Source organism: Calonectris borealis, chromosome 2 (assembly GCF_964195595.1).
Source record: "Calonectris borealis chromosome 2, bCalBor7.hap1.2, whole genome shotgun sequence".
Taxonomy (NCBI): Eukaryota; Metazoa; Chordata; class Aves; order Procellariiformes; family Procellariidae; genus Calonectris; species Calonectris borealis.
In genome coordinates this window covers 100,573,476-100,600,322 of record NC_134313.1, presented here as the reverse complement: position 1 = coordinate 100,600,322, position 26,847 = coordinate 100,573,476, and the positions used below count along the sequence as shown (strand labels likewise).

Below are 26,847 nucleotides of genomic sequence, written 5' to 3'. Positions count from 1 at the left end.
AATGCAGTGGTTTGCTGCTCCAGAAAGGTATGGTCCCCTCCCTTTGCCCTGCTCCTGCCTGCACAGTGCGTTCCCATCCCTTCCTGGTCCGAGTCCACAATGGGATGCAGGACTAGAAGGAACATGACTTTCTCCTTCCACCATCAGCAAGCTCTTAGTTTGGGTTGTACCATCAAATGTCAGGCATCCTGCTGCTCACATACCACCATATCCTAAGAGTAAAAGTAAGGAGGGTGTTAGGGAAGATGAAGCATTGATAAATCTCACTGTTCTGTGAACAAAGTCTTCTCAGAGGGAGTGTATTTTTGTCACTTCCCGGACAAATCTGTGGTGTGTACACACAGTTTGTGTGTGTGTGTGTGTGTGTGTGTGTGGTTTTTTACTATGATTACCTGGTACCAAAACGAGTTCAATATGCAACTTACCTTTTTACTAGAGTCTCCTGGGGGCGGGGGGCGCGACACACGTGGCAAGAAGCAATAGATTATTGAATACTTACTACTGCAGGTAAAGAAAGAAAGTCTGCGGGGAAGGCTATAGATTGTGGTGGCACAGGAATTGTTACCATAGTTTCCATCCATATCATTAGTTCCCAATTACTTTATCTGGCATTCAGGAGGAAGAGAAAGACAGTGTGCTCTGGCAGTCCAGCCAGGCCCCTCTCATAGGATTTAGCATCCCTCAAAGAAGAGGTGCGGGATGAATGGCCCCTTTCCTTTTCAGGACAGTTTGACTGGTAGCAGGATGTGGCATGGCTTGAAAGAAGGCATGAACAGAGTTACTGGGACAATTGACTGCGTCTGCCTGATTGACTTGCAAGAATGGGCTGTTTGACTCCTGGGGAGGAAGCCTGGATAGGGTTGCAGTTTGCTTCCAAGAGAAACAATGCAAAAAATTACAACGATGTAGGACAAGAGAAGAGACCAAAAAGTGGAGATAGCATCTGCTAAAGTTTGTCTTTTATCTTCAGCATTATATAAGGATAGACTATGTTTAACATAATGGAATATAGTGATTTTTATTTTATTTTTTTCCCTTGATAGCTCATTCATGTGTTTCTATTTAGTAATCCTTTTTGGCAAGATGGTGAATGTGATTGATGGGTGTTTTATGCAAAAGTGATCACTTTGCTGCTTATCAGAATAAAGTCTGTGCAGGAGATATAGGATGTCTTGTATCTTTTCTTTATTTTTGTCTCACTGTGTGTCTAAATGTTGTAGTTTTACAAGAGAAATGTTGAGTCCCTGGTAATAGCCAGATTGTAGAGGAGCCTTCAAAAGGCCGGCCCGTGGGAAGTGCAGATATCTGGTTTCAGGTGTGCTTAAATTGCAGGCTGCAACCTCTGCAAGAGGTTAAAATGCCCACAACCTACTAAGCGTGTGACTTTTATCACTTCCTGCCAGCAGATGGAAAATTTTATTCAAATGGTAGGGATTAATGGAGGACTTAATTGAACAGGAAATTTTCCAGCCATTCAGAAGATGGCTAAAATGATCCATACACCGTTACTTCTGACATCTCTGCCAGAAGTAATCTCTGGCTTTCTGGCTAGTGTAAGTTGCTTTCAGGGCGAAGGTGAAAGATTGTAAGAGTTGAGGTACGCATGTTTTTCTGAGATTGGAAAACAAGAATGAAATGATCTGTAAAATAACTTTTTTTTTTTTTTGAAAAAGCACAATTGCAGAGAAAAGGCTGCTCAAAGCAAAAAGAGAATTTTCCTTCAGTTGCACGGCTTTGATCTTGCATCCTCTTGAGTTTTAGCAGTTGGTCAAATTACTAGGGAGGGAGCTGCTGCTATGTTTGGTATTATTTGGCATATCATTCACCATTTAGTCTGAATTTGCAACTGTTTTGAAGCGGAATATGGAACAAAGAACAGCACTGAATTTATCAGGAACCGGGGTTTCGAGTAGTGCCGGAGGGCATCGCATGAGTAAGGAAGTGGGAAGCTCTGTCATCTGAACCGTGCTGGTTTTGTTTAATGTCTCCTGGTTGGGAACTGGGAAGCAAACAGGTTTTGCAGATGTCCCTCAGACGTTTGAGAACACTGAAAATGATACTAGAAGAATATTGAAGTTGCACGGTGTGTTGTGCTAAAAGTAGCTTTGACTTCTGTGTAATTAAATAGGGTTTTATAAAATTAAAAGTTTTATGAAAATGGGCAGGTTTTAACATTCTGTAGGCTCTCTTCCATAGGGGGGGAAATCTTTTTGTAGGGCCAAAAAGCCTTTTGCAAAAAATACTGTGGTAGATAACAAGGTCCCTGTTAACATGTAATCTAACACAGACAGAAGGATGGTGTTGCAGAATGGGTGAAGTGAAAGGGGAGATCATTCTGCGCCCTTAGGTTTCCCCACGCTGGCTTTACTGAATATCAGAAAACTAGGAGGATTGCTTTGCTCTTCTACCTGCGGCGAGTCCAGGCAGCAGGACGTTGCTGGTTCTTTGCCAGTAGGTGGAGATCGTGCAAGTGAACTGGAAATTTCATCCTCCTTCCAGCGTGGAAGGTGTTTGTTAGTGTGGAGTTCACCTTGTTTACTTCCAGCACATGGGACAGGGTTTAATGTGAGAAAATAATTTTATTTTTGTGGGTTTCTCCTTGAAGAAAAGTTTTTCAGGACATAATACTCGCTCAGATATCTGCTAGTGATTATTTAAAAACAAGTGAATGTGAACGAGTTCCTTAATTTTTTTTTTCTGCTGCCGTGGTTTTGCATTTTAATTTTCTGGCATGTGGTGATGCTCTTCTCTGTGCAACAGCATGGCATAAAATGGCAGGCCTAGCGTAAAATCACTCCTTGGTGATGTGCTTCCTGTAAAATGTGGTAGGGGGTGGTGGGTTTGGCTCAAGCTGAGAAGTAGGAGTCTTGGGTCATGCTACCAGAAAAGAGGGGGAGCCCCCATGGATGCAGGAACTGGTAACTCAAGTCTCCATTTGCCAAGCTTTTCTGTAGGTATCCGTGCTCAGCTGTGCTTGGTAAGCAGCTTGCGGGGCGCGCCGGTGAAGAGAAGCAAGTAGCAAACAGAGATGAGGAACGCTGCAGAAGAATAATGGCTCCGGAGCATGGTGCAGGAGCAGAAGCAAACTGTGCACAGGACGGAATGTGGGGAGGAGTCAGAAGCTGTTGAAGCTGAAATAAGTGCTCATCAAAAGGCACTCAGTACTGATCCGCACTAATGCTGTGGCTCCCGCTGTAGCTTAGTCTCATAGACTCCACTTGTCTTTTCTAGTATCATAAGCTGTCTCTAGTGAGCAATCTCTGCAGCATGCATAGCCCAAAGAACAGCAAGGAAAGAGATGTATCCAGGACACAACCCCCTCCAAAATCGACTGTCGCAATACATTCCTGTTTCTTGTCCCTTCTCAATGGGGATGCTTTTGCATTACTATGTGCATTTGTAGCTTGTGTGAGCATATCTGAGCTGGCCCAGTTGAATGCTGTTGGCTGTGGTGGCGAGGGTGTCAGCAATAACTAAGACCTTGGGAGGAGCATTTGTGGGACCCACAGTGAAGTGTCTGCAGCATTGTTAGATTCCCATGTAGACTGATGAATTTGAAGGCTTAGCCTGGGTGGCTTTATACAACCTGCAGTGTGGTTGCAGTGTAGACACATCTGGAGTACAACCCATAGCAGTCAAAGGTTAAAGTACCTGTGCTCGTGTTCTTAAACTAGAAATGAAGCTACTCCAAAATGGGAATTTTTAAAGAACTATTGCAGGACAAAGGAAGGGTGGCACCACCTGTCTCCAGTATTCGGAAGGATCTCTTCTGCCATCTATTGCCATGTACAGCTCACCACATGCCTGTATGGAGGAGAAAAAATTCCTGTCCAATCTCAGGTAGGACAACCCTGGAGAAAGTGGATTTGAAAGAGCCATTGTCTTGCTGAAATAAATTGTCCAGATCCTACACTTACAGAGGAATAAGCCTTTGGACCTGGATTTATGGACAGTTGCTATAGTGTGATCTGATGACAAAGGCAGCTAACTGTAGGAAAACAGCTTCTTGGGAGCTTCATTCAGCTGCCATATCCTCATTTGGTCATGCTCCCACTGCTTCTTCTCCCTGGGCAGCAGCTGATATACCAGTGCCAAAGTCACCAGCACATGGGATGGGTGGAAATGTTTGAGTATTTGGTGGTAATTAATGTACTTAAATCTAAATCAGCCTTTCTCCAGCTGCTGGAGGCTGGGCTGGAAGCATCCCATTGTTGACATGCTTGAATGTAGATGTGTGGTTTTGTAATTGTATTATCCTGGAGTTGCACCTTGATAACTCAGGGTCCTGTTTTGGTTTGAGCATGACGAGAGCTTGCAGCCCTGTGTACAGGGCTGCAGTGATGCAAATTGCATATGATAAGCATGGACTGTTCTTGCATCAGGTCCAACTAAAACAAGTTGCAGCAGTAGGATGAGAGGAGACCCATGCTCCTGAAGAAGGGCTGCAAGTTTGACTAATTAGCTTTCATTTTTTTGGGGTTGTTTCTTGTTCCTCTTTGCTTCTGTGTATTCTGAGGTCTATGGAGGGGACTCAAGTTCACACTGGGAAATCCTACTGCTTCATTAGGGTAGCGTCAAAATTCCCTGGCCCCCATGGATGTTTCAGGACAAAAACCCAGGGCATTTAGTACCCAGTGTGATGCATCCCTCTCAAGGTTATCTGGACCACTGAAACACCTGAACTGCCTGGATCCATAGCTGAAATCTGAATGCAGTGTTAGTTTCTTCTTCTATACCATCTAGTATGGGCCTCAGTCTAGCAGGCAAGGTCTGCGTCCCTGTGTCATTGTGGTTGCTTGTATATGCGAGGTGGAGTATATACGAAGCTTGTGTATGGTGGCTGGAGTTGTCCAGTTCCTCCACAGTTAACGTGGTGAGGGGTGGTAAACAGTGTCCAGCGGCTTTTAAGAACTCTCACTTTGCCCAAGGCAAAGTGTCTTGTACATTGTTTTAACAGCCAGCTATTCCACTTAGTGGGTATAAGTCTCTCTCCTAAACTGCATGAAGTGAGGCAGTTTTGGAGACTGCAGATACCTTCTTGTGATCAGTGAGCATGGTCAGGAAAAATAGGTGATTCCAGAATTAATAATAATTTGAGCAGTTTTTAGCAAACAAATTTAAGTTGCCAGCTGTACTTTGAACTAGTCATTAAGCATATGGGTTAGCTCGATTATCATTTATTAAGTGTCATTCCCAAGCACCTTTCCATTGTTTGCAGGAGGAGGTTCTCAGAAACCAACTGTTTCCCATTTAAAACGAACACAAACAAAAAAACACGAAGGAAAATGTGCATCCATTCATTGTGGCTAAAGTTTTAGAGCAAGAAGCGTTATTTATGGAAACGTGCCCTGTTAGGCTCAACAATCAAGGACTGAATGGAGATGGCCTTAGTATTTTACTTTGATTTGTTTGCTTGAGAATTTAAGGCTGGTTCAAAATCATGTTACTAATTTAGGCCCAATTTTAAATTTTTGGACCACAGAAGGTAAAAAAGATTGAGTGAATAAAGGGCTCAGTAAACATAACTTCTGAAAATTGTTGCATTCAACCTTACTGGAATGTTTTATTTACTGAAAATTAACCCAGATTCCTCTAATCAGATGACAGGATTAAGAATTATCCTCTTACCTAGTAATATGGGTCTGGGTTGCGTCTTGGATTACATGATCTTGCAAATCGTTTTGAAGGATTTGCGTCTTAGAGTGACCACATGCTTTGCACTGGTTACCTGCACTTGGTGTTTGCATGGATGGGAGCAACCAGGTCTCTCACCCTCTAGTTCCTTCCTGGTACAAACAAGTGTGGAGACACAGATAATGATTGAATCTCGATTTCCACTACTGCAAACTTGCTGGCAGTAGCGACTGAGCTGGCATGTTGTTGAAATGGGCAACAGATACCACTGATACAGACAGAAAATACTGTCCCGGAAGCTTACAGGGATGTGGGAGAGGAAATGCAGTTCAAAGAACTCTTTCATACGCCTGCTTTCTGCTCTTGGTGTGATGCCGTTTATTCACCTGACGGTGTAACTTGGGACACAGTGGTTGCAGTGGTATGTGAATGCATACAGATAGAAACGCTACCTAGTACTACCAGAGCCAACACTTGCACTCAAGTGTGTTCCAGGGAGAGCCAACAAGATCTCCGTGTATTGAGGGCAATTTTTTTCCCCCATTTTTTCACTTATCCAAGTAATGTTTACCCTCACAGCTGGGAAAAAAAATTTGTTTCATTTAAGTTTTGGCAGTGTTGATGTAGACAACTTGTTGATTTGAATTCTGGAGCTCTGTTGTCATGAACTGATGATCCTCTAGAAGGTTACTATTTGGAGTGAATGTCTTGGGCTTTTTCTCAGGAGTGAAAGGGTGAAACGTAACTTAGCCTGCTTCCCACTGGTGCATGCGATACTGATAAGGATTTCCCGGTTGTTCTGTGAAGAATGATACCTCCAGCACCAAGTTTTGCATGCTCACCTTGGGCTTGCCTGGAAGTGCCTGTCACATGGTTGATTTTGTTTGAGCTGGAAATTACACACTTGATAATTATCTGATCTGCAGCAGATGCCTGGCTATTAAAGCCTAAATGACTTTTTGTTGTTGTGTTGTTTTTTTTTTTTTTAAATGAGGGCAGAACATATCTACAGCCTATCACTTTCAGCTACGTTTACCTTAATAAATGAAGCTGCACACACAAAGGAATCTTTGCATACAGGCATGTTGTGCTCTAGACCGAGTGTCATGTTGTACAGTGCAATTAAACTGAATATGTAAATTGTGTATCAGCTCTGATGAGAACAAAAGATGGTGCACTTCAAACCTGATCTAGATCCCAGGGATAGGGACAAGTAAAACTCAGAGATAACTATTTTGCCAGGCCTGCAAAGTGTCATAGTAAGGAAATAAATAACCCAGGTACACGACAAAGGGATAACTATAACCGTATTAGCACAGAATGGTCAGCACAAAAGCAAAAATTGGTGAGGTAGAGCGCCCGTCCATGCCAGAGCCTTCCCTGTAATGGGTCCTAGTGGCTGGTGGCAGGACAGCCGTAATGCTCGACCATGTGTAGCTGTATGGGACGGTCGGGTTGAGACAGCAATATGGGAGAGGTCCCACAGAACTTAGCTTAGCTGTATCCATGCGAGGACAAACCCCTGAACGGAAAAAAGTAAATATATGGTGCACTGAATTTCTGCTGCCCAGACTGAGAGGCGTAATACTGAAAGAGATCTGGGAACTGCAAAGCCTAACTGAGCAATAACAAGAAACCCAAACTCTCCCCGTTTAAAGATTTGTTTTGATAGAGGATGGTTCCTCAACAGCTAGCCTTAGATCAGGCAGTAAGCGAGTCTGTATTCCTATCTACACAGTGTTTGCTGAAAACTAATACCAGCTCATCGCCACTAGTTAGTAGTAGCAATTTTAAAGTGATAAAAGTAGATATACTTTATACAAATACTTACATTGCAATTCCTCAGGAGGAGAAATGACAAAAGCAAAGTAACCAAATACCGATGCTGCTTTTAGAAAGACAGAGGATTAGATTCCTTCGCTTTAGCTTGCAAGCTACTCACTAGCAGCTCAGAAAATGAAAACCACACTGCATTGAAAAGGGAAATGGGAATTAATCACAAAACTGTGACACTCAAGCAGCTACTTAAGGTATGGTTCCTACAGAGTTTGGAAATCTAACTCTAGTGGTGTGGCTATAAAGAAAAAGGACGTAAACATCAGGCTACAGAAAAGCAGGAAACAACGAAGGCAAAAGTGACGTTCAAGGAGTAAGTGAAAGGTTGTGAGACCAAACAGCAAGCAAATATTGTAGTACATAAGCAGGAAGTTTTGTGAAAATCTGCAGATGGCTGGAGATTAGAGAATGTTAGAGAAAGATAGTTTGTTTTGCAAATCTCTTCCCCATTGAGATGCCTAGGTATGAGGACAGCCTCTCAACGTTGGAATTTACTATAAATAGATTAGTATGAATACACACATATTATCAATTCAATTGTGCATATTGTTCTTTGTGTATGCTTTATAGTATTTATGCTTTGCTTTCGCTTAGGAGTTACGGAGCAATAAACTGAAAATAGTCAGATTTTTGTACCAATGTACAACTAAATCTCGCATACTGATAATTTAATACTTGGTTTGTAGCTAACAAAGCATGCACTGTTATCTAGAGTATTAACATTTACTGAATTTAACACAGACTGGTATTACTAGCCTGAGCTTTGCTTTGCAAAGAAAAGACCACCTTTGTGTAGTAGGTGTTTTCTTCCTAAACATGTCCTTTTCTACAAGCTAAAGGAATGGTGTTAGGATATTCTATTTTAAAAGCATTTCTGAAGTATTTTTAGCTAACGCAAACTGTAGTGTTTTGATTATAAAGAATGCAATTTGCTTAAAATATTCAACTAAAAATAAATTCCAGTCTAGAAAAGCTTCAAAAAGTATATTTTGCGTTGGAGAGAAATGTTTTGTAGCCTAGGCTGAGTTTGTACACTCGGGATATTTTTGTTGCGGGGTTTTAGTCTCTGGCTAAATTTGCTGTCTCGGACCTAAACAGTCGGTTCAGTGGAAGAGAAGCGTACCAAAAGGAGGTGAGGCTTCCTGAGGCTGAGGCTTTTTTGAACTTTGTGTCATAGGCAGGTGTTTAAAGTCTCTCAAAAGTAGTAGAAGGAAAATAACATTCTTTTGAGAGAAGGTGAATTACTATTTATTTTTAAATAGTCTGGATATTTCTAGCTGCGTGTTGGGTGTTTGCATGGTGTTTAGATGTGGTATTATTTTGAGTTCTTCCCTCATCCTTTTCTTTCTTGCAAAGTTTTTTCTGTTTGCGTATTTGCAAGTCTTGTAGTGTATACCCTTTTGATGAAGACAGAGCGAGCAATTTATTTTGAGAATGCAAACAGGATTTTTGTTGTTCTTTTTGCCACTTGTACCAACCTATCTGCTGTTGCCAAATGCACACTAAATAGGTCATTCCAGCAGAAATCTTTGCATTAACAAGCAAAGAGCAAAGCCACACTGGTGGTGTTATGTGTTTATAGAATCATAGAGTCGTTTAGGTTGGAAAAGACCTTTAAGATCATTGAGTCCAACCGTAAACCTAACGCTGCCAAGTCTACCGCTAAACTATATGCCTAAGCACCACATCGACACGTCTTTTAAATGCCTCCAGGGATTGTGACTCAACCACTTCCCTGGGCAGCCTCTTCCAATGCTTGACAACCCTTTCAGTAAAGAAATTTTTCCTAATACACAATCTAAACCTCCCCTGGCATAACTTGAGGCTGTTTCCTCTCGTCCTATCGCTTGTTACTTGGGAGAAGAGACCAACACCCACCTCGCTACAACCTCCTTGCAGGTAGTTGTAGAGCGCGATGAGGTCTTCCCTCAGCCTCTTTTTCTCCCGGCTAAACAACCCCAGTTCCCTCAGCCGCTCCTCATAAGACTTGTGCTCTGGACCCTTCACCAGCTTCGTTGCCCTTCTCTGGACACGCTCCAGCACCTCCATGTCCTTCTTGTAGTGAGGGGGCCAAAACAACACAGTATTTGAGGTGCGGCCTCACTGGTGCCGAGTACAGGGGGACGATCACTTCCCTAGTCCTGCTGGCCACACTATTTCTGATACAAGCCAGGATGCCGTTGGCCTTCTTGGCCACCTGGGCGCACTGCTGGCTCATGTTCATCCGGCTGTCGACCAACACCCCCAAGTCCTTTTCCTCTGGGCGGCTTTCCAGCCACTCTTCCCCAAGCCTGTAGCGTTGCATGGGGTTGTTGTGGCCGAAGTGCAGGACCCGGCACTTGGCCTTGTTGAACCTCATACAGTTGGCCTCGGCCCATCGATCCAGCCTGTCCAGGTCCCTCTGCAGAGCCTTCCTACCCTCCAGCAGATCAACACTCCCGCCCAGCTTGGTGTCGTCTGCAAACTTATTGAGGGAGCACTCGATCCCCGTCATCCAGATCATTGATAAAGATATTAAATAGAACTGGCCCCAACACTGAGCCCTGGGGAACACCACTTGTGACCAGCCGCCGACTCCATTCACCACAACTCTTTGGGCCTGGCCATCCAGCCAGTTTTCTACCTAGTGAAGAGTACGCCCGTCCAAGCCATGAGCAGCCAGTTTCTCCAGGAGAATGCTGTGGGAAATGGGAGTCAAAGGCTTTACTAAAGTCTAGGTAGACAACATCACATACACAAAATGTCTTTCTGAGCACTTTTATTACTTCCTTACCTATTCTGCCTTGCTCAGAAGTGGTGCGTAAGTGAGTATGACGGGCTGGTATGCTTCATCTGATGTAACTGTAGTGGGGGGGGAGTACCTCCTTTTTTGGCAGCAGCTTCACACTTATATTGGATTAAGTGTAATGTGGAACTGTACCCGAAATAATTGGTTTTATGCTTCTAGAGGTTTTCATGGGGACATGTGAGGTTATTAAGATGCATACACTGCTTCACAAGGAAAAAGTTTAAAGTTGTTGCCCATGTTTTGAAATGTATATGTTTTTCTTTTGCTGGCCCACCTTTGAAACTGGTCATCTTTACGTAAACCTGGAGCAAAGGCTGCTTAAAAGCTTGGCTTTTGTTTCCTAACCTTGATGCCTCATCCCAACGTATTGTAGCTACAGAATAGCTTGTTTCTTGCTCAGGGCTCACTCTGCACACCCTCAGGCATTGAAGTAGAAGCCTTTGGAGCACATACCTATCCATGCAAAGAACAGTAGTTGTTGCAGAAACCTAAAGAATGCTGCGGTCACAAGAGGGTGCCTTTGTTCACTAGCGTTCATAAATCTAATTGGTGATGCTTATGCCCTGTAACTGCTCAGGATTTTAATAAGAAATGGATATTTCATAAGGAGCAGGCCTGTTTTTGTGGCACTGGTGAGCTCAAACCAAGCAGGAGGAAGTATAGCAAACATCAACAGAGGTGTGAGAGGAGGAGCGTCTCAGACACATCTGACCATATAGCAGCAAGTCTGCAGCCTCCCCGGGGAAGCGGCAAAAGTTCACAGTCGTAGCCTGAAGTTGCGTGGAGGGAAGATCTGGCATTTTCACTGTCCTCGCTGAAACGAAGGGCCTCCGCAGGAGCATGGTGGTTAGTGAAGAGCTGGTGACGCTGCCAGGCCAGGCCGTGTGCCCCGCGGGAAGCAGGCAAGCAAAACAAGCGGGGAATTGTTTGTACCGGGGAAGGACGGCTAGCGGAGAGTGTATTTTCAAAGACAGACCGAACCAAAAGTACTTTCAATTCCCTAATTCATTTCAGGTCTATGCCGAACTTACAAGTCATTCCCTAATCCTCTTTCAGTGCTCTAGAGACTGATAATAGAGATGCTGCGAACAGCCCTGGCTGATCCTTGCTGCAAAGGGTTAATTTTGAACCATGAAACAGGCTTAATCTTTACTTTTGGTTGGGGGGCAGTGTGTGGAGTCCTCCCCGCTGCTTATCTTTGATCACATGAGATTTGAGCAGGTAGTTTCAGAGATGCGGTGAGTGGATAGTGTATGTTTTTAACAGGCCAGCTGAGGAAGCACATCGATGAGGAAAAATCGCTGTGCAGATGAGAGCAGCAGGCAGGGTTACTTGCTAACCTTTATAGTCTGGTTTTTGGCGAGAAAATGTTTGTTTTGTGCAGAACGGAAGCCAACACAAAGCGTTTTTCTCTGGCCGCATGTGTGGTTTTGGTGATAGAAATATACTTGGTTCAAATTAAAATCCCATTCATCCTGTGCGGGAGTCCTCTTATTCCTTCAAGCAGATGGGCTTTGCAAGGCAATCTGAGTAATTTTGGGCATATATAGGCAGATCTATACAAGACCTTCATTCTGGAAAGATGATTGTTCATATATATGAGGAAATATATGTGTTCAATAGTCTTTTAGTTCTATTTCACAAATTATAAGTACCATGATAAAAAAAATATAAACACCATGTTATGTTTGCCATTAAGGAGATGAAAACAAGAAGTAAAAATGGCTGGTGTTTTTTGTTGTTTTGGGAGGTGGGGGTTGGATAGTGAGGACATGGACAATTTTATGCAGAGTTTAGGGAGAAAATTGCTGAATGTTACTTTTGTTCTCTGTTGTCATCAGGGGACGTGTCTATATGTATACAAACACTGCTGGGATTTTCGATTTTTTTTTTCTATTTTAGCCACAAAATTGCGGAAGTTTAAAATACAGTAACAAATCTCTTCTTACCCAACTATTTAAGTTTAATATCCGTGAAAAAGAAGAGGTTTGCCAATTACGTGTTTCATCCACACTGAACAATAACTGTACTTTCCTTAAGTCATAACAGTCAAGCCTGCCGCGGAGTGACAAGACCTAGCTTTTCCTTCCGTGTTATTTGATACATGTTTCAGTTTGACATTATGTAAATACTCTGCTATTAGGGAAGAAAATGACATAAAATTGCATCCTTTCGCAGTGAGGTTTTAAGTTATTTCAGTAGCTTCTCTCCTTTTTGAAGCTGTAATAAAGATCATAATTAGAATCCCAGTTGCTTAAGTGAGAAATTAGCATGTTCTTAAATGCTGAGCCGAGCCAGGTTCCCAGCGAGACCCCCTCCGGGTATCTGTCCTGCCCCAAAGCACTTTCCCTGATACCAATTTGCGTTCTAGACATATTAAAGAAAATCATATTCATTGCCACCTAGCATTTAATCAGAGCCTTCAGATAGGCTTGGAATAATTTGCAGCCTGACTGCCAAAACCACCTGCATCCATTCATTTTCTACAGCCGTACCCGGGCGTGCTCTAAAACTTATCAGAGAGTGTCAGTCCATCGCCCAGTACCAGGACTGAGACAAATTGACTCCATGCATGTCCTTCATTCTTACAAATTTGTCACAAATACTACTTAACCCCACCCTGGACCTCCTTGCTTACTGTCCTCTAGGCTGTGGCCAAGGGAACAAAAATCTAATGGCTTTTACCTGATATTTTCCCTGTCAAAAATATCTTTTCCTAAAGGTTTTGATCTGTTTTTGTAGAACTAGGCACTAACATAGGTACCTTGTCTATTAATATATATTTTACCATTAAATAAGATTCTAGCAGATTGGAATAAATTAAAACCTTAATGGGGCTAAAATAAACCTAATTTGTAAATTAATTAAAAACAAGAAGCAAAGAACACTAACACTTTAAAAAAAAAAAAGACATTTCCATGGTGCAAAATACAGATTTAATTTCCAAATAAGTGAATGGTAAACTGTAATTATATGATGTGCAAGAAAATACTCGGAACATATGAAATAGTAGTCACAGATTTTATAGTCAAGATGTTCCCTTTCTGGTTTTCCAAATCGTGGCAGAGGATGCCAAAGGGTAAAGCAAATAAAATACTGTCTTCACAGTTGACTCAGGTAGGGATATAACATTGGTGGGAGATGGATTCAGATCTCTCTCTCTTTTTTTCTTTTTTTTTTTCCCTTCCCCCCAAATGATGAATTTTTATGTTCTGACGTCTCTCCTTCAGGTTCTGCCTAACGTGCTTCTGATATGCTCTTGTTTCCACAGGCCAAGGCTGCAAGCACAAAGGAAGTTTGCTCAGTCCCAGCCAAACAGTCCCAGCACAACTCCAATAAAGATAGTGGAGCCGTTGTTACCCCCTCCCGCCACTCAGATTTCTGACCTCTCCAAAAGGAAGCCCAAGACAGAAGATTTTCTCACTTTCCTCTGTCTTCGAGGTAGGAGTCTTGCAGCAGCCTAGGGGGACAATCTCATTCAAAGAACGAGCTGTAGCACCGCACACTGAGTAGCAGCTAGACAAATGTACTGGTGCTATACTTGAATATATTGTGTGCATTTCAACTCTCAGCAATTTGACTCTATCTGCAGCAGGAGCATTTGAGTTCATGGTTCTAAAGACCATAAAATGAGGCCAGTAATAGCGCAAAAGGAAATTTCTTTTATGCTTAGCACTCTGTTATCCTGAATGGGTTTTTGTCTAGCTCTTTTAAGTCCTCCCCGTCCTCCTTTGTTTTGTCTGACTATAAACTGAAGAAGCGCTTAACTTGCCTGAGTACTTGTTCCTGCAAGAGGAGAAATCTGGTTGGAAATTCCCCTTCTCTACCTACTCACTGTCCTTTGTTGTTCAATTTGAGTGAGGCTTTTCATCTGACAGTGGGTGGAGGGGTTGCTGTTGTTCTTAGCTGCCCCGGGAGCTGGAGTGTTCCCGTGGTGATAATTAAAACAGGTGAGCTCCTCCACTCTGCGCCCCAAGTGCAGACGAGGCATCTGAAGTTGTTCAGTGAGATACCCGAATTATCTCACAGTAACAGGTGCCTGAGCCTGGCTGGAACTGTATGGTGCGTGTCTGGGATCACTGGTGTGTGTCTGCGAGCCTGCATGTCAGGCTTGGGGACCTTAGAGTGAGATACAGCTGACTGTCCAGATTAAGCTAAAGAAGGAGACCTTACCCGAGCGGTCATTTTTCTTGGGTCTTTCCGTGGCCCTGTGTCCCAAGTCATGTACTGAAGATAGCATCTTTCAGTTTAATCTCCCAGTTGTCGTATTAGCTCTTGTGGTATGTTTCTCTTTTGGCAGGTGCCCCCTTTGTCCCCTTAGCTAGTCACTGCACCATCCTTGATGTGCTGGAATGATGCCTCTTGCTGTTGTTTTGTCCCATTACTGGCTGAAAGGGTGTGCATTTGTTACAGATAGGGCTTGCCTGCAAGAGTCTTAGTGGATTGAATTCTTCAAAGCTTGTGTTTGAGTTCCCCTCTCCAGTTCTGAGGTCTCCGTTGCATCTGCAAGCAGCACTGGTCAACACCATCCGTAGCTTTCTGCTGAGACTTTCTCACCTTAATGCAGCATGGTTTGATTTCTTTTTTCTTCTCTTCCATGAGATTTTAGGCTAGTGGTAGTTTTAGACTGGTTGCTAATTTATCTGTCTTGACTCTGGTCCAATATGGAGCCTCCATCCTGTTGGGACTTCTGGTAAAGCAGGTGGGTGGAGGGGATGGAGGAGGGTGGTTTGCTAGCTTTTGTGTTTGTTTAGGATTGTGAGGAGCAGAATCTAATGGAGTTTAAAGTGGCATCACAGTCCTCTGAAATTTAATCTGTGGAAATGTATTTCTAATTTAGTCTGCTGTGAGGTTGATCAGTGTGTTGGCAGCATGTCACTGCTGTGATCTGGGCCAACTGCCACAGTTGTTGGTGGGAAAATTCAGATGGGGGGGTGTGTGTGTGAGCACACATGACTGCATTCACACACTTGTTTCCACTGCTTGCTAACTAAGCATGTGTTATTTATAGCTTTGAAGGCACTTGCACTTAAAGAAAGGCAACCTGTGTGGGGATGTGACTTAACTCCATTTTTATTTCCTACTGTCTCTCAGCATTCTGCTTTAACAAAGCAAATGGGAAGCACGGGTACTTTTGTCCTATTCCTTCTGATAGGAAGGTTCATTCAGAAGGTTTGTTGGTTTTTTTTTTTTTATTTTAATCAGTGGCTGTTTAGCTCTTGCACCTGTAATTTTCTTCTTTGTTATTCATCTGTAGAATAATTGATGTTTTGTACTGTCAATTAAGAACTTGCAATTCATTCCTAATTTCTTCAGTATGTAGGAGTACTCATATATTTCAGACAACACGTGCGTTCAGACGGCAAGATCCCAATTACAATTATATTAAAAACCACAAGGGAAAATCTGCTCTGAGTGCCACACATGGCATGTTCTTGGTCTGCTTAAACAGGCTGAAGAAAGCAGAAAGGGGAAGCTGTCAGCTCACTGTTTCAGCACCTCCACAAGCTTATTGCTCCATCAACCCTGTATAAAGCCTGAAAAGAGCCAGTAAAAGCAGGGGCAGAAATCTTCTTGGACATCTGCTACCTGGATGCGTTTCTGTGGAGGAACAGGAGAGTGGCTGTGGCTTGGAGGGAGAAAGAGTGGGGTTGTTGAGATCGGTATTAGCATGGTTCTGGCTTCGGTGTCTGAACTGCTGTGTCCGTCAGGAGGTCCTGGCTGCCTGAGATTGTGCCCATTTGGTCCCTTGGGAGGTTTAGCTCCAGGTGGTTGTCTCTTTTGATGTGCCCATTGGGAAAAAGGAGGTAGAAGCTGGTTCTTAATATGTTTGCAAGGAGTTCATGTAGCAGCCTGGTGGTATGTCCAGCTCCAGCAAGGTCCCACAAGTGGCCTTCCAGGGCACTGGCAGACTTGTTTTGGTGCTGCTCTTCTGGTGGTACCCAATGAGCTTGAAGACGGAAGAGCCAGCAGCTTACTTAAACCCTGCATAGGGAAGACTTGTGATTTTTTTTGGAACGGGTTTGTTTCGGTTTTGAACCTTTGTGCTATTATTTATTAAAGTATTGAGGGATTCAAAATTGCTTGCATGGTGGGACATGTGGTTGTTCTGACTCTGTCCAGGTATGTCTGTCCAGCCCTGGCTGTTTGCACTTTCATGATGAAATGCGACATACAATTACATGGAAATAACAGCACACTCACAGGGTCTAAGTTCAGCACTTTGAAAACTGTTTCAAAGTAGTGTGATAAATGTAGTAGTGATAAGATCCAGGACAGTAAATCCCCATGTTTGTATAAATTTTTTTTTTTTTTTTTTTTTTTTTAAAGTTGGGACTCCCTTAGGTCCTAGTCCTTCAGAATGCTCTGATGATATAGTCCCTGCATTCACGATCAAAGCTTTTCTTTGGCAAGGGAGTCTTCTCCAGGACTGGTGGGAAAACAGCTCTGTGGGTGTTTGTCCTTGTCCCAGCACACCCAGCAGCAGTGTCAGAAGCACAGTGTAAATTTGTTGCGTGTACTTTCATTTTCTGTTTTTAAACAGAGAAATTAAAAAATCCCATCATCACTATGAGTTCACTCTTCAGTAGGCTGGGGGGTTTATTTTAAGTGACAGCAGCTGAATGCTGTGAGTGATGGAGCAGTACTATCATGCGACAATGGAAGAAAGGCACTTGATGTGTGTAAGGTCCCATACTCAGGAAAAGAAGTCCCATTTACCTGGCCGCCTGCTATGTGTCAGAAAATCTAATGATTCAAATAATTTTATTTACTTTTTTTAGCATCCTGTAATTTCAAAGGGAGATAATTTAACCAAGATGATCTGCTTGGTTTCGTTATCCAGAATACTAGGGGCTTTAGACATATTTTTAATTAGTTTGTTTTTTGAACTCTTGATTTGATAATACAATATACTAATTACTTCTTAAAAGGTAAGTGGAGCAGAATGAAAAAGCTGTAACAGTTGATGAATATCTGAGCACCCTGGAGTACATCTAACTGACCAGACTTGGCAAGGCTCCCCTATTTCTATTATTATAAAATCCTTTTTTTTTTTTTTTTTTTTTTTAAATTTATTTTATTATTATTAAATTATGACCTAGGATTTCGAACACAAGAAGGAAGGGAATAGCGCAGATATCTCTGAAGTGTTTGTCTACAGCGTTCTTATCTTTAAATAGCTTCTTTGAAGGAGCCCATATGCCCTTTGCCAGAGGCATAATTAGTATCTTTCAGCAGCACGCGTAGATGCGAGTGTCATCTCCGTGCGGTTTTACAATGGCTTTCACTTTTACTGTATTTTCTGCCTCCGATCAAATTTTTCTTAATAGCTTCCGTTACAGTGCATTTAAGTTACCTTCACTCTCTGTAATTATTTACAGGTTAAAAATATTGAAAGTGGAATAATACAGGGCTAAAGGGGGAAGGAGAAACAACTCCCTGTGAGCAATAGATCTTTGGCAAAAGGTGATAACAGGAAGGCTATGATTAGGAGCCTACATTTTAAGAAGTTTTCCCATGATCAATTTTCTAATTAAGCCAGGCCTCTGGGAGTTACATGCTAGAGAATTTCAGGGATTCCTAAATAAAGATGGTTTAATTGAGATCTCACAAATTGAGTTTTCAGGCTCTTCTAACAACTGTTCTGCAAAACGCGTGGCTGTTCGTTTTCTTTGAGTACTGCAATGACTTAACAATCTGATGATTTATTACAATTGGGCAAAACCAAAACAGAAAATCTCACTATAGCACGTTTGTCCAAACTTCGAGTAACTTCTAAATCTCAGTGCACCAGTCCTCTCGCAGTTTGCTTTTAAACAGGCTTTTTATTTTTTTAAACACCTTGTTTGGGTGGTAGGCTCAGGGGCCTTTGATCCCAGTCTTTTCTCTTGAGTCTTAATAGGAGGGGTTGCCTGTGCCAGTAGATACTTGCAGAGGTTTTCCATTGCAACGGGAGGGCCCCCAAAATCAAAAACTTGGGAGCTCTTAATTTTGGGCATGTTAGAAAACAACTGTTAATTTGCCTAGCTTTTAATGAGGCAGAAGGTACGCTTGCCTGGTAGTTCAGTATCAATAAGTACACTGGACTTCGAGAGCCAGTGACTGCATCAATCACATTCTTGAAGTACCAGCCTTCCAAGGGAGCACGTTGCCACAGTGGAGACATGCTCACCAGATCAGAGTAAGCACATTAAATAGCACAGCAACTTGATTAGGCTGGAAGCAAAGCAATGAAATGCTGACACTGCCCAAAAATGTGAGCTGCTTTGCAGTCTGGGTTAGTTTTTATCATTCCAAAATAATATTAAAACATGCAGATGTACAATAATTTGTTTAAAGTACTGGAAGTAGACTTTTTATTGATTTTGTTGTTAAATCATTTGGTATTTGAGACTAGAATTTCAGGATGGATTGAAAACACAAGAATAAACTTTGGGGTGTTGCATCTTAATTGCATAAACCATTTAATAAAAGTAAGTTTGCATTTAGTAACTGTAATCTCACAATTTCAAAGATCTTTTTTAAAGTTAAGAGTAACATTGAAGTGTAAAATATGAGATATTTCTCATATGTGCAACCATTTAGTCCACCTGTGGAATATGCTACTCTGGGCTGGTCAGTCAGTCTCACGGTGGTTTAGGACAAGAATAATTTAATCAGTGTTGGCAGGGAGAAGTGAGTATGCGGGCTCACATACAGCATGTGTATGAAGTACGCAGAGAGACCCTGGTGACCAACACCATAGCATTATTCCTTCCTGGGGCATGGGAGTGCTACTGGAGGGCCATCCCTCTAGGCGCGCAGCGGAGGATGGGTCTTCACATCAGTGTGTGCCTACTGGGAGATTTAAGAGATGGGAAGAGCTGCTGAGTGCAAGATAGAGTAGCCTGTGTGTAGTACTACAGCTGAATCAAAGTTTTTCCCTGCTCTTCCCATTTTGGGGCCCCTTTCTGATGTTAATGATTCTGATATCTACCCTTGCAAAAAGCCACAGGATGAAATTAACTCATTGAAAAGGGAGACTAATCTTGCGGTTCAGCCTTTGTATTTGCCACAGACTTACTCCAAGTGCCTCCGCGAGGTGCTTAGTTTTTCTGTAAAATGAGGATAAATGTTTAACTCTGTATATAGGTATTGGTGTAGCTGGACGTTGATTACAGATGAGCTACTGGCATGAAATCCGAGTGCTGCGATGGTGCAGCAGCAGCACTTCAAAACCTCACTGCCCACAGTTTCTGGTGCCCAGGTGGGCAATATGAAGTATTCTGGCAAAGGCAATTCCTGTCCTTGCTCCCAGCGAGAAACCCGTGAGCCTACTTCTGTACCCTGTGAACCTACCACAGGCTCAGTGCTCCCAAGAAGACGTACTTTATACTGGGGATGGAGCTCAGGATCTCCTGGATATGAAACACAGCCTGGTAGCCTTTTGGGAATGGCAGCGTGGTGGTTTGGGACTTGCAGACTTGTCTTGTTCATGGTGGAGGAGAACATAAAGTCGTGGGTTGAAGCGTATGTGGGAAGGGTTGGTTTTGAGATTCACTGCCAAATCTAGCCAGGTTAGTGGAGGTAAATTGCTTTGAGATTGTCAGATATGAATTGTAGATGTGAGAAGCGCTCTACATGCTTTTTTTTTTAATATTCATTAGCCTGTTACTCTGGTGTGTGTTTTGTTAACTTTGGAAAGTGCACCTTTTATTTTTTTCCTGTAGATTCACACATTTCTCCACCCTTACTCTATTTTCCTAGAAAAGGAACAATTTTCTTTGGCTTTTTGGTTTTAGCTCTACTGCTTTGAAGAATGGACCAAGAAGAAAATGGGTTTTATGTCACTACACTAGCCGATAAGTTAGCCATAACACTAAGCATCTTGTGATTCGTACAACGGCAGAGGAAGGGAGAGTCTGAGCATGTGTTTATGAGCTCTGTTTTATTTCTGTACTTGGGATGGCCTTTTCCTCCCTCTGGCTCAGGCACCAGGGAGCTCCCTCTGGGACTGTTCTTGCAGGTGGAGTCAGGCAAGTGAGATACAGTTGCTCTTTCCTATAGAGTTTATGCAGTTCATTCTCTTTTAGCCTTGCTCCGTAGAACGACTATAAAGTGCAGGCATAAATTACATTTATTCGCACTTCAGGGACTTGGCGCTGTCCTGCCAAAATGTAATAAGTAGGACATATAATAAATGAGAAGCAGGCCCTAAATTTTAAGCATTGAGATGCCAGTACATCGGGAGCATTTGGGAGGCAAGGTTTTTCCACCTGCATACAGCCCCCAAATGGGGCCGTGTGTCCGAGGAGAAGCCAAACTCTGGACGTGGCTCGTTGTAGGGCTTGGCATGCCATGTGTTTATCAGGGCAGGCTTAAGTCCTGCGTACCTTGACCTGCCTTGTGCTTAAATCATTCTGATGTCTTAAATTGTTTTAAGATTTTTTCCAAAGCACATCTGGGTTATGTTTAATTGTTAGGAAGAAAAAAAAGAGAGGAGCTAGAGGGGGAGTTGGTGTAAATAATTCATGGAGAAGAATCCTCCAATTTTGCAGAAACCACAGTCCAAATTACAGAGAAGGCTCTTGGATTGAGATGATTTTTGTTGTGGTTGTAACATACCAGGGTTTGAATCCTGTCCAGATGAAAACATTTGGTTTGTACTTCAGTAAATATTGCAGAAACACTGCCAGCTAATTCTGAAGAGTAATGAAATAGTGCTTTTGGCAAAGCGCGTGCACTTTCCATACTTCTGATTCCACTCTTCAGATCCAAATTCGGAGTTTTTTTAGTATGTTTAGCTAGTCCAAGACAAAAGTTAATGTAATTTAATGAGAAACAAAACATACCGTAATTTAGGAGGGAAAATTACACATTTGTCAAATAAAAAAAATTTAATAACCTCATTAGTCAAATAAAATGGCTGAAAAAGAGTATAGTTTATTCTATTAATCAGGCACGTGTTGCTGAGGTCAACGCATCTGTATGTACAGGTTGTGTAAGCATCAATTCTGCCTACTGTTAGTAGTAAGCCTGAATTTTGCACAGGCAAAGGGTAACATGTTTCCGAGAAAACTGCTAAAAGTAGCACCATGACTTAAAAAAACATATTTTACTTTGTCCTTATTGTTGTATAAGCATCAAATTATTATAACAGAGGACATAAAATACATTTGTCATCCTTTCATATGCACCAGGCAACACTTTGTGTATAGTTGTGGTAATCGTTTTCCTATATAGTTAGGTTTTCTTTTGTGTTGCTCTCACAATAGGAGGGAAGACAAAAATACTCAAGAGAGAATTTCAATAATGAAACTGCAGATACTGACGGAAACAGTTGCCAAACATACTTCAAACCTCATTTTTTACAGAGCTGAGTATCCTCCCTTTTTGTCATAATTCATAGCTCATTGTAACCATGATGAGTGAATTTAAAAAAGACAACTCACCATTAATGATTTTCTCAAAATTCACCATGCACAGCAGTATCTGATCACGGGAGCAGTAACTCCTGCTCTGATACGGGTGAGGAGAGGGTACCTGGGGTTCTGTTAGCTGTCTGAGCTTTCCGCGTGGCTTGCAGTCCCTTAGTCAGCCACGGCAATTTGTTAGGCTTTCAAGATCGCATGACAAGGACCAGCTTTGGCGATTTGGCCTTCCCGCAGTCATTTGGAGGAGAGGGAGAGGGCCGGGAAGTTCCCTCCAGGTTGCTGCCTGGCCTTGGCCATAGCTTTTCTGGTTTTGACTGTGAGTTAACAGTGACTTGTTAAGCAGGAAAAGGTGAGTGGCATGTGTTCTGATCAGAGCAGCAGGTCGACAGCACAGATACCAGACAGATACTCCTGTTAAAGCTGCTCAATACACGGTGTCCTTCCTGCTTTACTGTTACTATTTAATGTCAGTAATTCTTTCTGTATCTTCCTTCTCCGGTTGCTCCTGCAGCCTGTGTCCATTTGCTAACTTACCTCCCGCTGCTCGCCTCTTTCTCCAGCCCCAGCACATCTGAGCCCCTCCCTTCTTCTGCTCTGCTGCTGCTGCATGCCCTCTCTTTCAGCTTACTTCTTCTGCATGGCTTCTCCTTGCTGCCCAACGCGTTGCAATTGCCTCGTCCGGTTCTCTGGTGATGGCACGTGCTTTTGTGCAAATATTGATGCAAAATAAATCAGCTGTCTTGAGGGGGGGGAAAAAGCATTTAGAAAGTGTGTGCTTAGACATCATCAGGACAGAATGTAAAATGTGCAGCTCCTACACAAGATTGGAAACATACTGTGTTTCATGTTTTGTTTAATAACTTAAAGTGATATATTAAGCTACACATTCAATAAGAAAAAGTGTGCATAGAAATTTTCCAAATCTTTATTTGAGAGCTTGTAACATTACATTACAGTTACAACATTTATTAATGGACTTTAATTTCCTTAGTCTGGGATTTTAATCTGAATCAGTTCCCTGATCCGATTCACCACATGGCCCCACAAAAAAATTATACTGCCACAGTCAAGGTGGTGGCACAGGAATAAGAACAAGAGGCCAGATGGAGGTAGATGCTCTGTAGACCATTTTTGATGCCAAGAAAAATGTCCATGCAGCCGCAGACAGTCTAGATGATTCCTTGTATGAAATATCTTCTAAATTAGTGGTGGAAGTCAAATTTTATCTTCTAGATTACCATCAGATTTGCTGAGTGAGCGGGTTTTTCAGGCACCTGCTGATGGGGTGCGCGGCAGGGTGGGTTTCTCAATGTGGAGGGCTGCTCATGCGCTTTCCCCAGGCACCGGAGGGCTGCTCCCCTGCTCTCCCCCTTCATCTGCTGCAGGGCCCATGGTAGCAGCTGCCTGCACAACTTGGGGTCTCCCGGCACAGAAGGAGACTTGTAAAATTCAGTACAGCCACAGGCTCTCGTAACTCTCTCGCAGATTTTTCTGCTGTTTTCTTGGGGATGGAAAGCGAGGAAGGGGGGAATTATATACCTAGAGTGCTGAGACCTGGCATGCACCACCTCCCAGGCACAGATGTTGCCCTTTATCCAGAGCGTTGCAGCTCTTCTCTTTTGCTGTTAGTTATTAATTAAGTTCTAATGTCACTCTTTAGATTGCCCTGGGTAGGCTTTGAGAATCACGCCTTGGTGTTGGGGAGGGCAAGCCCTCAAGAAGAGGAGGGCTGATTGCTCATCTTTACTCTTGCTGTCTGGCTGGCAAAATATGTGCAAGAATGAACTGGCATAGCTGCCCCGTGGGTTTCTGTTGCTGAGTGCGTCCAGGCAAAGACAAAAATGTGTAGAATAGTAAATATAAAAAATCAAGCAAGCGCCTATAACTGTATGTTCTGTGAACATGTGTGTATGTATGCGTCTGGTGAGCCTGCAACTTTCCTTATTCTCGTGCCATTTTGGAGAGTTTTTATCATCTTGCTGTCATACATCATTTTCATGATAAATATCTGTTATACATGGAGAAACCTGAGAGCAGCAACTCTCAATGAAGTTTGTCTGTAAGGAAAACCACCATGTTCTTAACTTGAGATGAAGACAGGCCAGATTTATGAGGAAGGGCAATATATTTTGTTAGACCAATGATATAGCTGGAAAAAAACAAACCAGCTCTTGAGCGCACATTCTTCCCCACATCTCCAACGGTCTTAGGCATTCGTGGCTACAATAACACTACTTAGTATTGTTTATATAAATTAACAGCTTTGAGGAACAAATGGGGTCCGCTGTAGAGGTAGGCTATGGCATCATACACACATCCCTGTCTTGTCTCGGAGACGATGAGGGATATTAGGACAGGAGTCTTTATTACAATAAAGAAGGTGAGTGATCACCTAGCTTCCACTCTTACCGGTGCAGCTTTGCTGGTATGACCTACATTAGTTCTTTAGTCATGAGAAGTCTGAGTTTTGTTTCCATAAGAGGAGTTTTGGGGGGTTCTCTTAGCTCTTTGCTTGATGTAAACCATCAGTGCAGGTCAACCGCTCAAACTTACACATGTTAGATGTTGCCTAATTAACGTAATTGTCACTCTTTTAGCTTGAATGAAATCACAGTGTACTTACAGGCTTGTCATTCCTTCAGTTTGCTCATAAAGGGAATTTGCAATACCTTGAGCTTGAGCAGCCTGTTTCAGTATTTTAAACTAGTGTTTTCTCAGCTTTTTGGACATGTTTAGCTACATATACTTAAAGTGAAAATGGTTTTAACCAGCTCAACCCATAGGTGTGAACAAATTCTGAGTATTTGACGCTATTCCAGAACTGAAATCTTATTATAAAAGATGATGATAAAAATAGTTCTAATATAAAAAGTAAGCAAGAAAACTCAAAGCTTTTAAATTTCTTTCAGTGTCTGCCATCCATAACAATGCTTAAATAGAACAAAAATGCATGAGTCCAGCCTTTTTTTTCTTTTTTTCTGTTTTGCAAGTCAACTTTAACAAATATGTAGGAAAAGCTGGGGGGGAGGAGGAGGAGAGGACGCAACCTAGACTGAACGCCAGCTTTTCTCCGAGGTCTCATATTGCAGAGCACTTAGATCAGTAAAGTGAGGGCTAGCAGGGCTCTCCTGTGTTATTGGACATTGCTAGTCTAATTTCTCTGGAAATGTACTTCCCAAACAGTCCCAGCTGTCCCAGGAATGCAGTTTAACCATTGTTGTTCATAGTTCTCGATTGGAAAGAATTAAAAAATGTCATTCTGACCAAAGATTTATGCACTGAGATTACAACGATTGAATACTAGGAGTTAGGTGAAGTTAGTATCTGCTCTTGCACTTGGGTTAGACCCCCTCTCCTTTCTAAGCAGAATGACACAGTACTATATTTTATTCTGTGCTTTAAAAAAAAAAAGAAAAAAGATTGCAACATTTGTGTTGCAGATGATTATTTTTTTTTTTGCTGGTGGCTGTTGAAAGCAACCGACAAAAAAGCTCAGGGATGTGGAACTCTAGGGAAGATGAGGCTTAGAGAATAGACCCTATATCTGATCTCCTATTTAGTGTCTCAGAAAGATAAAATTTCTGACTATTTCTCTAATTATAATAGAGATTTCAGTCTGTGTTTGAATCGAATTTTGAGGGTCCCTAACAGTAAGTTTCTTTTACTGCCATCATTTGTCAATGCATTAGTGCACTGATGGTGCCAGACTTCAGATCCTGATTAGAACTGATGCACAGTACAGATTTGCAGAGCTAATAACGTCTGAATCCATACTTTGGATACCCCATCCAGACTTGGGTACCTAGATGGAAGAAAAAAGACAATATATTTTTCAGGCAGCACTGTCCTAGGGTAACTGTTTCAGAGTCTTCTAGTTAGTTGCTGTTGAGACTTAAAGCTCCCCTCCAAGCAGAATTATTAATGTGCTTCTCAGCACCTCTTACCTGCTATGGTTGTTTGCTTAGTGTGTGCCAAAAAGTTCTGGGCTTGCATAAAAAATGCGAAGGTTTTTGTTTCTGTAAGTTGCTACAGCTCCCATGCCTTGAAATATGTCAGCAGTCTTAATTTGATCGTTAGTCTATATAAATATGAAAGTTGTGGCATGCAAAAGGCTTTCCCCCTAGAATAACCATATGTGTCCATACGTTTATGTCTAGGTTGGATGGATTAATACGTACGTTATTTCAGGGGGAGAAGAATCGTCATGCCCTAGGTGCTGCTGCTGTGTATCCCCTAGCTGTCCCAGGGCTGCCACCGATCCACAGCACCGGGTGCCGGTGGGGAGTTTCTCTCTGCTTCTTCCCAAGGCAGCCACAGTCCCAAAGGGGCCATTGTAGAGGCCAAGAGCAAAGGTCTTTACAGGTGGGGGCACACAGCTGCTCACTCGCTCGCCCTCTCCACCCCCCAGTGGGATGGGGAAGAGAACTGGAAGGGTAAAAGTGCAAAAACTCATGGGTTGAGATAAAGACAGTTTAATAGGTAATGCAAAAGTTGTGAGTGCAAGCAAAGCAAAAGAAGGAATTCATTCGCTACTTCCCATCGGCAGGCAGATGTTCAGCCATCTCCAAGGAAAGCAGGGCTTGATCACGTGTAACGGTTACTTGGGAATACAAATGCTATAACTCTGAAAGCCCCCCCTTCCTCCTTCTTCCCCCAGCTTTTATTGCTGAGCGCAATGTCATATGGTCTGGGATATCCCTTTGGTCAGCTGGGGTCAGCTGTCCCGGCTGTGTCCCCTCCCAACTTCTTGTGCACCCCCAACCTGCTCGCTGGTGGGGTGATGTAAGAAACAGGAAAAAAAAAAAGCCTTGACGCTGTGCAAGCACTGCTTAGCAGTAGCTAAAACATCCCTGTGTTATCAACACTGTTTCCAGCCCAAATCCAAAACATAGCCCCATACTAGCTACTGTGAAGAAAATTAGCTCCATCCCAACCAAAACACTTAAGAAAGGATGGTTCATTGCAGAAACAGCCTATCCCGGTTTTTGTGTCATATTTAGGTTTCCATTCATTAAAATGTAATTTTTGTAGTTAAGAGTATTTTGTACTGGTGGGAGCAGAAAATACGCAACCCAAAAATAAGCTTTAGTTAGTTGTTGGCAATGGCAACACCAACAGCTCAAAACCAAACAAAACACAGAATTGCTGTTCTGAAGATCTTGAAGCCAGAAGTGT

At 42.5% G+C, this 26,847-nt stretch overlaps 1 protein-coding gene across 12 annotated transcripts in view; it reads left to right on the top strand.

Annotated features, from left to right (window-relative positions):
* Window positions 1-26,847, top strand: part of JARID2 (jumonji and AT-rich interaction domain containing 2) — a 227,696-nt gene that overhangs the window by 148,099 nt on the left and 52,750 nt on the right. For 10 of the 12 annotated variants that reach the window (XR_012672497.1, XM_075142767.1, XM_075142759.1 and 7 more), the window contains one exon: window positions 13,530-13,699. The exons of 1 other annotated variant lie outside the window; for it this stretch is intronic. Coding sequence is in view for 7 of the 11 variants with exons in the window: in XM_075142759.1 (XP_074998860.1) it covers window positions 13,530-13,699 (170 nt within the window). In the remaining 4 variants the exon portion in view is untranslated. Of the gene's footprint in view, window positions 1-11,008; window positions 11,161-13,529; window positions 13,700-26,847 lie in introns of those variants that run through there. One more of the 12 variants, XM_075142763.1, reaches the window with a different exon arrangement.